This window comes from Palaemon carinicauda, chromosome 32, assembly GCF_036898095.1.
Source record: "Palaemon carinicauda isolate YSFRI2023 chromosome 32, ASM3689809v2, whole genome shotgun sequence".
Taxonomy (NCBI): domain Eukaryota; kingdom Metazoa; phylum Arthropoda; class Malacostraca; order Decapoda; family Palaemonidae; genus Palaemon; species Palaemon carinicauda.
In genome coordinates, this window is record NC_090756.1 from 3,707,535 (window position 1) to 3,720,726 (window position 13,192).

Sequence of the window (13,192 nt, forward strand, 5' to 3'; positions counted from 1 at the left end):
ACGTTTTAAGACTTCAGCAAGGCTCCAAGTTTCTGATGCACGTTGATGATGGGACTATCTCAGCAGATACTTTTCTTTCTAGAGAAAGTTGCATTTTACTTTTCACAATTTCATTTTGTTTACCAAATGATATCTATCCCATGGTTATCCTTCTTGTAATTTTGTTCTTATGTCCCTGGGGGAAACACTGTGTGCCCTAAGTATGTATATTTGTTAATAATCTCCAGAGGTTCGTACATAATGTGAGGGATGTTATGGAAAGAGGATTGGTGGAAGGCATTAGAGAGTGCGCATCAGGCAGCCGACCCCTTAATGTAGGGATATCTGTGGGATAAGATATATACAGTATATATATATATATATATATATATATTCACACACACCACCTCACACACATATATATATATATTTATATATATATATATATATATATATTATATATATATGTATATATATATATATATACACATTATATATACACATATATATATATATTCATATATACACACACACACACACACACATATATATATATATATATATATCTGCCTCAATTCTTTAATAAATTAAAAGTCATGCTGAATGCAAAAGCAAATGAATATAAGTAAAATTAACTGACGGAATCGTGAATATTGTGAAAGGTTTCTAATTGAATTTCAGTTTCATTCTGAATGTCCATTATTTTGATGATTTTCTGCTGACTGGTGTTGCCTCCGCTGGGTAGCTTGCATGAGGTTAACATTTAAGTGACACCATCCGGGAGTTCTTTGGTTTGACGTTTTTAAAATATTTGAAAGATTGAAGGTTATCACAGGTCTCCGGCGAGAGATTTCTTTTTTTTAATTTAGGTTTTAGGAAGAGAAAGTTATGTTATTTTTTATTGTGTTTTTAAATTATTTTAGGAAGAGACAGCCACTGCCATCGATTGTGAGCGGTAGGTTTTTTTTTTTCTTTTTTTTTTTTTTTAGTCTGAGAAATTTGGTTATCTTCAAATTGTCGGATTTATTTACAAAAAATAAAAATGAAAAAAAAATCGCATTATGTATTTCATATTGTAAAAGTCATAAATTTTTTATTATACATTTCCTCTGTTTACATTCATTAATTAAAACTTTTAATTTGTAAAATCCCCACTTTGATAAATCAAGAAAATTTGACTGGCCAATAAAAAGGAAAATTATATCGACCTGATATGTTCAAAAGGTTAAATATGGCGAAGATGAGTAATTTAATGAGATATGTTAAAATGAATAAGAGTCTTCTTGAAATTTCTGACTTTTAGGAATCAGTTATGACAAAACCTTAAAATTTAGTTGTCCTAAAAAAAACAAATACCTTCTTTTGCACCTGTAAGGTACTCCCCTCTTTCAAAGTAAATTAAAGTAAATTACAATTACATTCATTTACGGGCTACCAACGCAAGAGCCGTGTCTTGCATTAGGCAAGGCAATCTTATCAGGGCAGACAGACGTAAAGCTGGAAGATCAAACCACACTATTTTTCCCCAAAATATGTTGTAATAAGTTAATAAAGCAGTAGGTCACATTAAGAATAAATTGAAATGAATTAAAATATTAAATACTATTCTTGAAATTTATGACTTTTAGGAATGAGTTACGACAAAACCTTGAAAATTGGTTGTCCTAAAAAAACCAAATACCCTCTTCTCTTGCACCCCCAAAGGTAGTGGAATTTGGCAAGAAAAAAAATACCTCTTTATTCACAAAAAAAAGCTGGAAGATCAAACCACGCTATTATTTTTACAAACTGTATTGTAATAAGTTAATAAAGCAGTAGGTCACATTGATAATAAATTGAAATAATTTTTAAATATAAAATATTATTCTTGAAATTTATGACTTTTAGGAATCAGTTACGACAAAACCTTGAAAATTGGTTGTCCTAAAAAAACCACATACCATCTTCTCTTGCACCCCCAAAGGGTAGTGGAATTTTGCAAGAAAAACAAAATACTTCACCATCCACAAAAGAAAGCTGGAAGATCAAACCAAGCTATTTTTCCCAAAATATGTTGTAATAGGTTAATAGAGCAGTAGGTCACATTAAGAATAAATTGAAATGAATTAAAATATTAAATATTATTCTTGAAATTTCTGACTTTGGAATCAGTTACGAAAAAAACCTTGAAAATTGGTTGTCCTAAAAAACCAAATACCATCTTCTCTTGCACCCCCAAAGGTAGTGGAATTTGGCAAGAAAACAAAATACTTCACCATCCACAAAAGAAAACTGGAAGATCAAACCAAGCTATTTTTCCCAAAATACGTTGTAATAAGTTAATAAAGCAGTAGGTCACATTAAGAATAAATTGAAATGAATTAAAATATTAAATATTATTCTTGAAATTTCTTACTTTGGAATCAATTACGACAAAACCTTGAAAATTAGTTGTCCTAAAAAACCACATACCTCACCCAAAAGCTGGAAGATCAAGCCACACTATTTTTTTCCAAAATATGTTGTAATAAGATAATATTAAATTGAAATTAATTAAAATATTAAATATTCTTGAAATTTCTGACTTTTAGGAATCAGTTACGACAAAACCTTGAAAATGAGTTGTCAAAAAAACCACATACCCTCTTCTCTTGCACCCCCCAAAGTAGTGGTATTCGGCAAGAAAACAAAATACCTTACCATCCCCAAAAGAAGATGTCAGGATGTTAGAAAACCTTAAATCAATCAATCAATCAATCCACAAAGAAAGCCGGAAGATCAAGCCACATTATTTTTTCCAAAATATGTTGTAATTCGTTAATAGAGCAGCAGGTCACATTAAGAATAAATTTTAATAGATTTTAATAATAAATATTATTCTTGAAATTTCTGACTTTTTGGAATCAGTTCTGGCAAAACCTTGAAAATCAATTGTCCAAAAAACATATACCCTCTTCTCTTGCACCCCCAAAGTAGTAGAATTCGGCAAGAAAACAAAATAGCTCACCATCCACAAAAGAAAGCTGGAAGATTTGTCCCAAAGGAAGGAAGAGGAGAATTATGCAACATCGGAGGGATATTTGTGTAGTGTGTTGCGTTCAGACCTTCAGAGGCCCCGAAAACACAGAGGTGATTTACATAATTTTCTGTAGTACTGTATTGTGGCCCCTCCTAACTCTGACATGCCTCTGGAGGGACATAGTTCTGGGCGAATGAGGCGTTGATGGCAAGGGCTTTGTTTATCTGTTTTCTTAAGCATTTGTTTTTATTGGTTTTCTTCATTTCGCTTATGTAAACAAAAGCTTTGACTGACTCATAGGGATTCAGTCAAGGGCTTTGTTTATCTGTTTTCTTAAGCATTTGTTTTGGTTTGTTTTCTTCATTTCGCTTATGTAAACAAAAGCTTTGACTGCTTCATAGGGATTCAGCCAAGGGCTTTGTTATCTGTTTTCTTAAGCATTTGTTTTGGTTTGTTTTCTTCATTTCGCTTATGTAAACAAAAACTTTGACTGCTTCATAGGGATTCAGTCAAGAGCTTTGTTTGTCTGTTTTCTTAAGTATTTGTTTTGGTTTGTTTCCTTCATTTCGCTTATGTAAACAAAAACTTTGATTGCTTCATAGGGATTCAGTCAAGGGCTTTTGTTTATCTGTTTTCTTAAGCATTTGTTTTTATTTGTTTTCTTCATCTCGCTCATGTAAACAAAACCTTTGACTGCTTCATAGTGATTCAGTCAAGGGCTTTGTTTATCTGTTTTCTTAATCATTTGTTTTGGTTTGTTTTCATCTTGCTTATGTAAACAAAAACTTTGACTGCTTCATAGGGATTCAGTCAAGGGCTTTGTTTATCTGTTTTCTTAAGCATTTGTTTTTCTTTGTTTCCTTCATTTCGCTTATGTAAACAAAAGCTTTGACTGCTCTCATAGGGATTCAGTGATCTGAAAAACCGATTCAGAATCCATTCGTACACAGAAAAACCCGTAATTTTAATCGGAAATTCTCCCGGAAAATATACTTTTATCAACTGTATTTCAGTAAAATACAGGCGACCGTAATTTCTCCCTTAATTTGTTATTATCTTTTGCGGGTCAGTGACCGTAATATCACTCGTTTAAATCAATATATCCGTTTTTAAAACGGTAAAAAAATCCTGGAATAAATGTAGGGATTCAGTGATCTGAAAACCGATTCAGAATCCATTTGTACACAGTTAGAAAAAACCCGTAATTTTTAATCGGAAATTCTCCGGAAAATATACTTTTCTCAACCGTATTTCAGTAAAATACGGGCGGACCGTAATTCTACCCTTAATTTGTTATTATCTTTTGCGGGTCAGTGACCGTAACATTACTCGTTTAAGTCAATAAATCCGTTTTTATAAAACGGTAAAAAATCCTGGAATAAATGTTACCAGACATTTACCGTTTTCTTAATGCAAATTTTCAACAGTGATTATGGTTGATATAACTTTTCTATGTAATAATAGCTGTGAATTCAAGTATACTAATGAGCATAATTTAAAAAGTGGGTAAATGATTATCTAAAACTTCAAGTGTCGTATTGATGTGGGACGGCCACACTTAAAATAAACTGGCATTTTAATCGGAAATTTGCCGTAAAAAAATATACTGTTCTCAATCGTATTTCAGTAAAATACAGGCGACCGTAATGTGTGGTGAAGCCCTTATTTTAGTTTGCTATACACGTGGATTGCTCCACTCGTACCCCCCCCTCCTTCCATTGAGCAAAACTACAGTGATTGATAATTAGATTGGCTGGAATCGAGTCCTGGAATCGAGTCCTGGAATCGAGTCGAAGTAAAGGCTAGCTGGCACATCCATAGAGAACACCTTGAGAACTGGATGTCTCTATAGCTTTGAAAGGTTTAAAAGGCCGCTCATGAATGACGGAGGCAAGTGACATTGCCCTAGCAAGCAGGATAATGCCATAGACCCAGGTTTCCCAACCCTGGGGGTCGCAACCCCAAGTGGGGTCGCCAAGTGCTTTTCCTGGGGTCGCCAAATTCTCAAAATATCAAAATAAAAATAAAAATTCAAAATATGGCAGAACTCGCAGTATAGAAAAAATCTATAAAAGTATTTGTGGATTTTTTATTTATCGACTTTTATATATCTATCTATTCATATATTAATATAAAAAAAACAAAATTTTAATGGTGGTTTTCCTGAGTGCAGTATGCATTTGATATGTGAATAGCATTACCGTCCACGTCCAATCAGGCAGCCACTCCCGCTGTACTGCCGCAGCGGGAAACACTGTCTACTATTTGTTCGTCTTATATAGTTGATGCATTTATTACCTGTATAGTGATTTCGAATGTGCTGCATAGGTTGCATTCAGTCTTTGTTTTTTTTAAAATTCCTAATTACTCACGAAAAAGTGGTATGCCAACAATAGAAACTGAGTACTTCCCTTGCTGACGAAGTATTGCACCACAGTATGTCAGTGAGTGATAGCCTATCACAGTATTCATAATTGAGGCTTCTAAAACCACATGGTATCCCCCCCCCCCCCCCCCCCATCTTTAAAGAGAGAGATGGGTAAGGGAAGAGGAAGAGAAGGGAGAGTGGCACTTTTCATGCCCCTCTCCTCCTACATTTTATACCCTTTCCCTTCGCAACCCTTTCCTTGCTCCTCTCCCCCCCTTCCCCGTCTTTCCATGCCCCTTCCCCCCCCTTGCTTCTTTTTTTACCCCTTCCCCTCCTCTCCTCCCTCCTTCTTGCCCCCCATCCCCTCCTGTTCGATATTTCCTTGCCACTTCCCTCCTCTCTTCATCTTTACTACTCTCCTTCCTTTTTATTTACCTCTTGTGAATTTGTATTGTTTCGATTATTATTTCATTTAACAAAATAATTGCGTTATTAGATGTGTTATTTTATTTGTATGTTCTTGTGAAGTTGGCACGTCTGCGGCGCTGGTCACTCGGTCGAAAAGGTTGTTGGTTTGGCGGTTGTTTAGAAATTTGGAGGATTTTATGTCGCTGGTTTTTGAGGTTGTTGTTTTGGTAGTTGTTTAAAGATTTGGAGGATTTTGTCATTAGTTTTTGAGGTTGTTGTTTTGGCAGTTGTTTAGAGATTTGGAGTATTTTATGTCATTGGTTTTGGAGGTTGTTGTTTTGGCAGTTGTTTAGAGATTTGGGGGATTTTATAACATTGGTTTTAGAGGTTGTTGTTTTGGCAGTTGTTTAGAGATTTGGAGGATTTTATGTCATTGGTTTTGGAGGTGTTGTTTTGGCAGTTGTTTAGAGATTTGGAGGATTTTATGTCGCCGGTTTTTGGAGGTTGTTGTTTTGACGTTTTTTTAGAGATTTGGAGAATTTTATGTCGCTGGTTTTGGAGGTTGTTGTTTTGGCAGTTGTTTAGAAGATTTGGAGGATTTTGGTTTTTGAGGTTGTTGTTTTGGCAGTTGTTTAAAGATTTGGAGGATTTTAAGTTGCCAGTTTTTGAGGTTGTTGTTTTGTCAGTTGTGTAGAGATTTGGAGGATATTTATGTCATTGGTTTTGGAGATTGTTGTTTTGGCAGTTGTTTAGAGATTTGGATGATTTTATGTCATTGGTTTTGGAGGTTGTTGTTTTGGCAGTTGTTTAGAGATTTTAAGGATTTTATGTCATTGGTTTTGAAGTTTATTGTTTTGGCAGTTGTTTAAAGATTTGGAGGATTTAAGTCGCCGGTTTTTGAGGTTGTTGTTTTTGCAGTTTTTTAAAGATTTGGAGGATTTTATGTCATTGGTTTTGGAGGTTGTTGTTTTGGCAGTTGTTTAGAGATTTTTAAGGATTTTATGTCATTGGTTTTGAAGTTTATTGTTTTGGCAGTTGTTTAAAGATTTGGAGGATGTAAGTCGCCGGTTTTTGAGGTTGTTGTTTTTTGCAGTTTTTTAAAGATTTGGAGGATTTTATGTCATTGGTTTTGGAGGTTGTTGTTTTGGCAGTTGTTTAGAGATTTTAAGGATTTTATGTCATTGGTTTTGAAGTTTATTGTTTTGGCAGTTGTTTAAAGATTTGGAGGATTTAAGTCGCCGGTTTTTGAGGTTGTTGTTTTTGCAGTTTTTTAAAGATTTGGAGGATTTTATGTCATTGGTTTTGGATGTTGTTGTTTTGGCAGTTGTTTAGAGATTTGGATGATTTTATGTCATTGGTTTTGGAGGTTATTGTTTTGGCAGTTGTTTAAAGATTTTGAGGATTTTATGTTGCTCGGTTTTTGAGGTTGTTGCTTTGGCAGTTGTTTACAGATTTGGAGGATTTTGTGTCATTGGTTTTGGAGGTTGTTGTTTTGGCAGTTGTTTAGAGATTTTAAGGATTTTTATGTCATTGGTTTTGGAGGTTATTGTTTTGGCAGTTGTTTAGCGATTTTTAAGGATTTTATGTCATTGGTTTTGGAGGTTATTGTTTTGGCAGTTGTTTAGAGATTTGGATGATTTTATGTCATTGGTTTTGGAGGTTATTGTTTTGGCAGTTGTTTAAAGATTTTGAGGATTTTATGTTGCTGGTTTTTTGAGGTTGTTTGCTTTGGCAGTTGTTTACAGATTTGGAGGATTTTGTGTCATTGGTTTTGGAGGTTGTTGTTTTGGCAGTTGTTTAGAGATTTTAAGGATTTTTATGTCATTGGTTTTGGAGGTTATTGTTTTGGCAGTTGTTTAGAGATTTTAAGGATTTTATGTCATTTGGTTTTGGAGGTTATTGTTTTGGGCAGTTGTTTAGAGATTTTGAGGATTTTTATGTCACTGGTTTTGAGGTTATTGTTTTGGCATGTTAAGAGAATTGGAGGATTTATAGTCATTGGTTTTGGAGATTGTTGTGTTTGGCGGTTGTTTAGAGATTTGGAGGATTGTATATGGTTGGGTTGTTGAGGTTGTAGTTTTGGCGAGATTTGGGAGTGCTGTATATCATTGATTTTTTCGTTTCTGCTTAGTCTTATTTACTGTGATTTACAAATATATTACATCTCTTTTCCTTGTTACTACTCCTTCCGTGACCCTTCCCCTCCTCTCTATGCCGCCCTCCTCCTTGTTCCTTGCCCCTTCACTTTCCTTGCTACCTACCCTCTTTCTAAGAATGAACCACGAATAGAGAAACTTAGCCTCATGACCCAGGACCAAGGCTCCAATAAAATCAGTTTACCATGTAACAGAAAACCTTTATATATACTTTTAGTTTGTTTTTGTGGAATGTGACAACACATTATTCCAGAAGTGGGGGTTTTCGATTAATATTAAGCCTTAGAATTTATAATGCTATAATAAAATTTAATGATGTTAATTTTGTCTTTTCCAATCTTATAGTACCCCTCTTATAGAAGGATATTCACTGTCCCTTACTTTTATAGCCAACAACTAGTAATATATAAGAATACTTATACAGCTAAACTAGTGGGGTCACGGTCATAGCTTGAGGTGCATGATTGGGGTCGCCTGAAAAAAAGGTTGGGAACCACTGCCCTAGACACTGACCATATATACAATATGATCCGCGCCAAAGCCCCCGCTCACTCCACCCCAAACTAGGACCCAAGCAGAGCCAGGCAATGGCTGCTGATGACTCGGCAAATAGACCTAGACTGGCTCCCACAAGCCCCCATCTTTAGCTCACAAGGATTGTGAGCTTGCAGCGCCCAGAGGATCTAACGAATTTGAGTGGGACTCGAACCACAGACTGGTGATCGCCAGGCAAGGACGTTACCAACAGGCCACCTCAACACAGGATCCTTTTCTCCAATTAGAAAAGAAAAAGATATTCAAAGGGATCTTTTGAACATAATGGAAGTCAGTATCGTGAAGGATATAAGAAAGGGAGAGAGGAGACTTCCTTTGCGAGTGTTGCGACGTCCTTCGGTTGAGAGGGTCCCCCGGAGAGACTCCCTAAACATTCAGGAAAACAAGGACTCGTTCGAAGGACCCCCCCCTATTTTTTTTTAGGTGCCTGGCGAGAATCCAGGATCGAAGGGAGGTCATTGCGCTCTTGAGAGAGAGAGAGAGAGAGAGAGAGAGGAGAGAGAGAGAGAGAGAGAGAGATGAATAACTGTGTTTTTTATGTCCTGTTTCGTATCCAGGATTCAAGTCTTCGAGACTATATAGTTTTAATTAAGGTATTTATGATTATTTTTCCTTGAATTATTGATCTTTGACGTTTCTTGTCCTCTCTCTCTCCTCTCTCTCTCTCTCTCTCTCTCTCTCTGTATATATATATATATATATATATATATATTCCTTTACGATCCATGGCACAGCAGTAAGCTGTAGGTACGAATTCAGTTGTTAGTCCACGGAGGCCTACTGAGAGAGAGAGAGAGAGGAGAGAGAGAGAGAGGAGACCTCTGTCTGATTAAAATACAGTTTTTATGTCGACAATTCAACAATAAGAAATGACCAAAATGACAGGCTTCTTCCCTAAATTTTTGTTTTTGTTTTGATTGAGATAATTTTCTCGTATTTTTCTTTTACTGAGGTTAAAGGTAACAAAGAAGAGTCTCTCTCTCTCTCTCTCTCCTCTCTCTCTCTCTCTCTCTCTCTCTCTCCGGTAAGGCGGGGCGTGCTCTTCCACCATCTTTTTCCCAAAGTTACTTTTTTTGTTTTTGACGCTTCAAAGATAATAATGAAAACATTCTGATCTTGTTTCATGACCCAACTTCCCTTAATTAGAGCCCGACCTTTTTTTAGGGGGGGCCAGAGCCCCCCCTTGCCCCGCCCCCCTTTCTCATTCACAGCTGGAGGTCCCAAAAGTTCATAATAAGGTGAAGAGAAGTAAAGAGAACCTTGTTTAATTAGATCTTAATGAGATTTTACAATTCTGAATGTAGGTCATCTTTGCGCATGTGCAGTAACAATGGGCTGGTTGTATGTTTGTATATACCTTATAAGGTTTAAAAGGTCGCTCATGAATGGCAGAGGCAAGGGACACTGACATTGCCCTATCAGGCTGACAATGCCCTAGAGACTTGACCCTATTGCATATGATCAGCGTCCCAAGGCCCATTCTCCACATAAGCTAGCACCGCAAGGAGGGCCAGGCAATGGCTGCTGATATTTCAGAAGAGAGATCTATATGCTCTCCCAAGCGCTCACAAGGATGGTGAGATTGCAGCGAATCTGCATCCAACCTAGTACCAGGGAGGGCCAGGCAACTGGCTTCTGATGATTCCGAAGATAGGCTTACAGGTTTCCTCCTCCCCATTCTTAGCTCGGAAGGATGGTGAATAATGAAACTATAATAATAGAGAATAGAAAAAAGAAAATAGGTAAATAGACTGACTTTCCGTTCATTATATTCAACAATGAATAACAAAACTCAATAAAATAAGAGAGAATAAAAAAAATAGGTAAAAAAAAGAGACTATTCCGATTATTATATTAAACAAACACAAACAAACTTTCCATTTTAAAACTATAGTCCATTTCTTTTAGCGAGGCTGATTGCACCGACTCGCAGCGGTGTCCTTTTAAGCTCGGGAAAGTTTCCTGATCGCTGATTGGTTAGAATTATCTTGTCCAACCAATCAGCAACCAGGAAACTTTTCCGAGCTAAAAGGGCACCGTTGCGACTCGGTGCAAATCTGCCTCGTTAAAAAAATTGACTATAATGAAACTAATAATAGAGAATAAAAAAGAGAAAAAAAAAGGTAAAAAGATAATATTTACATCATTACATTAAACAAACACAACAAACTACCCAATTTAAACAAGTCATCCAGCTCTAGATGAATAATGAAAACTCTAAATTAATATAAATTTAAAAAAATTAAATAGACGAAAGAATAGAGGGACACGATTTTGAGGAAAAAAAAAGAAAAAAAAAAAAAAAACCTCCTTTCATCAGAGGACCCGTCGTCGTATTGTTAACAAAGTCCTGTGAGGCGGAGACTCCTTTTGTTTACAATGGGTAACGAAGTGTCGTGCCACATAATTTTTTAACTCCTCCTCTTTCAGTTCACGTCGTAATTGTTTTGCATGACAATGGCCTCGCCACTCACCTACTCCCTCTGCTCCTCCTCCTCCTCTTACTCCATTTACTCCTCCTTCTCCTTCTTCTCTTTCTTCTTCTTCTTCCATTCATCGTTTTTTTATTCTGAGAACCCATAGATTTTAGTCCTTTTGTGTCTTGTGGGTCTTTTCTCAGATACCCCTCCTCTTCCTCTTTCTACTCTTCTTTCTTCTAGTTTATATCTTACTTCTTCTTCATCTTCTTCTTCTCCTTCTATTCATCGTTTTCTTGTTCTTTCTTCTGAGAACCCATAGCTTTAGTCCTTTTATGTCTTGTGGGTCTTTTCTAAGGCACCCCTCCTTTTCCTCTTTCTGCTCTTCAGTCTTCTCGTTTATCTCTTACTTCTTCTTCTTCTTCTTCTTCTTGCGAGAACCCATAGGCTTAATCATTCATCGCTTGTGGGTCTTTTCTCAGATCTCCTCTTCCTCTCTCTACTCTTCAGTCTTCTAGTTTATCTCTTACTTCTTCTTCTTCTTCTTCTTCTTCTTCTTCTTCTTCTTCTTGCGAGTACCCATAGCTTTTAATCCTTCTATCTCTTGTGGGTCTTTTCTCAGCTGTCCTCTTCTTTTTACTCTTCATTCTTGTAGTTTACCTCTTACTCCTCCTCCTTCTCCTCCTATTCTTCTTCTTCTTCTTCTTTTTCTTCTTCTTCTTCTTCTTCTTCTTCTTCTTCTTGCGAGAACCTATAGATTTTACTCCTTGTATCTTCTGATTCTCTCTTCTTCCTGCTCCAAATCTTTATTCTTGTCTCCTTCCTACTTCTTCTTCTTCTTCTGTACTTCTTCCCTCGCGAATTAACCCATCCTTTGTTCGTGACTAAGTAAATATCTGCCGTTACCTAAAAGTAATTTAGAAAAGTAATTACATTCCTAAAAGTAATTTATTCGTTGCATGTCTGGTTAATGGCGATCTGACTGTTTTCGAATCCATACCAAAGGAGAAAAAGAATTTCTTCATTTTTTCTCGCCTCGAATTCAAGGCTTGCTATTCTTTTCTCAAATGACGAGGCCAAAAAAGGATTATAAATATCCTTTTTTATGGTGAATTAGAGCGGTGAATTCTTCAAGAATTTGCCTGTTTATTAATTCGTCTATATCTATGCTAGCAACCTTGGGATTGGTATGTTTTTGGATGGGGTGACCACAGCCCATAATTACTTTCAGTTATGAAAAAGGCTTATATATATATATATATATATATATATACATACACATATATATATATATATATATATATTCTGTATATATATACATGTACATACATATATAAAACTAGGTATTAGGTTGACCAGGGCACCAGGCACAATTTCAGAATTATTGGATCCTTTGACTGGCCAGCCATTACTAAATTGGATTCTTCTCTCTGTTTACGGCTCGTTTTCTTCCCCTTCCCTACTTATACACCGAATAGTATGGCTTATTCTTTACTTTTTCTCCTCTGTCCCCCATACGTCTGACAACACTGAGATTTCCAAACAATTTTTCTTTGCTGAAGGGGGGTTAACTACTGTAATTACTCAGTGGCTACATTCCTCTCGGTAAGGGTAGAGGAGTCTTTAGCTATGGCAAGTAGCTCTTTCTGGAGAAGGACACTCCAAAATCAAAACCATTGTTCTCTAGTCTTGTGTAGTGCCACAGCCTCTGTACCATGGTACCAGTACGATGAGGACAGGGAAGTGGGGAATATGGGAAAAGGATAAGTACCCCCTGGATCTTCCACTGTCTTGGGTTAGAGTTCTCTTACTTGAGGGTTAATGTTAGTTATATAGAATGAATTTCCAGTGAGCAGTAGAATTGTTTAAACCTCCTCATGGATTTTGTAATGCGTAGAACAGTCGGAGATGGTGGAGAAGGATTGCACTGGATTGTTAACAGGAAATTAGCTGACCTAGAGTATGCTGATGACGCTGTCCTTGTTAGCAGAACACCACAGGATTTGCAATGCTTCGCTTACCAGAATGCATGAAATATCACACACAGGTTGGGCTCACGATAAATAGGAGAAAGCCAGAGATGATGAGAACGTAGTATGCAATGGAAGATGAAACATCATTGGAAAGATACAAGGATTAATGAGGTGGAATCATTTGAATATTTGGGAACTATGATCTCTAATAAAAATATATATATATATATATATATATATATATATATATATATATATATAATATATATATATATATATATAATACTGTATATATATATATATATATACTGTATATATATATATATATATACTGTATA

At 36.0% G+C, this 13,192-nt stretch overlaps 1 protein-coding gene across 1 annotated transcript in view; it reads right to left on the minus strand.

Moving 5' to 3' along the window:
* Positions 1-11,565: 11,565 nt before the first annotated feature.
* Positions 11,566-13,192, minus strand: part of LOC137625440 (PRKR-interacting protein 1 homolog) — a 61,025-nt gene continuing 59,398 nt past the window's right edge. The window contains exon 2 of the mRNA XM_068356348.1: positions 11,566-11,787. Coding sequence (XP_068212449.1) covers positions 11,566-11,787 — 222 coding nt within the window. The remainder of the gene's footprint in view (positions 11,788-13,192) is intronic.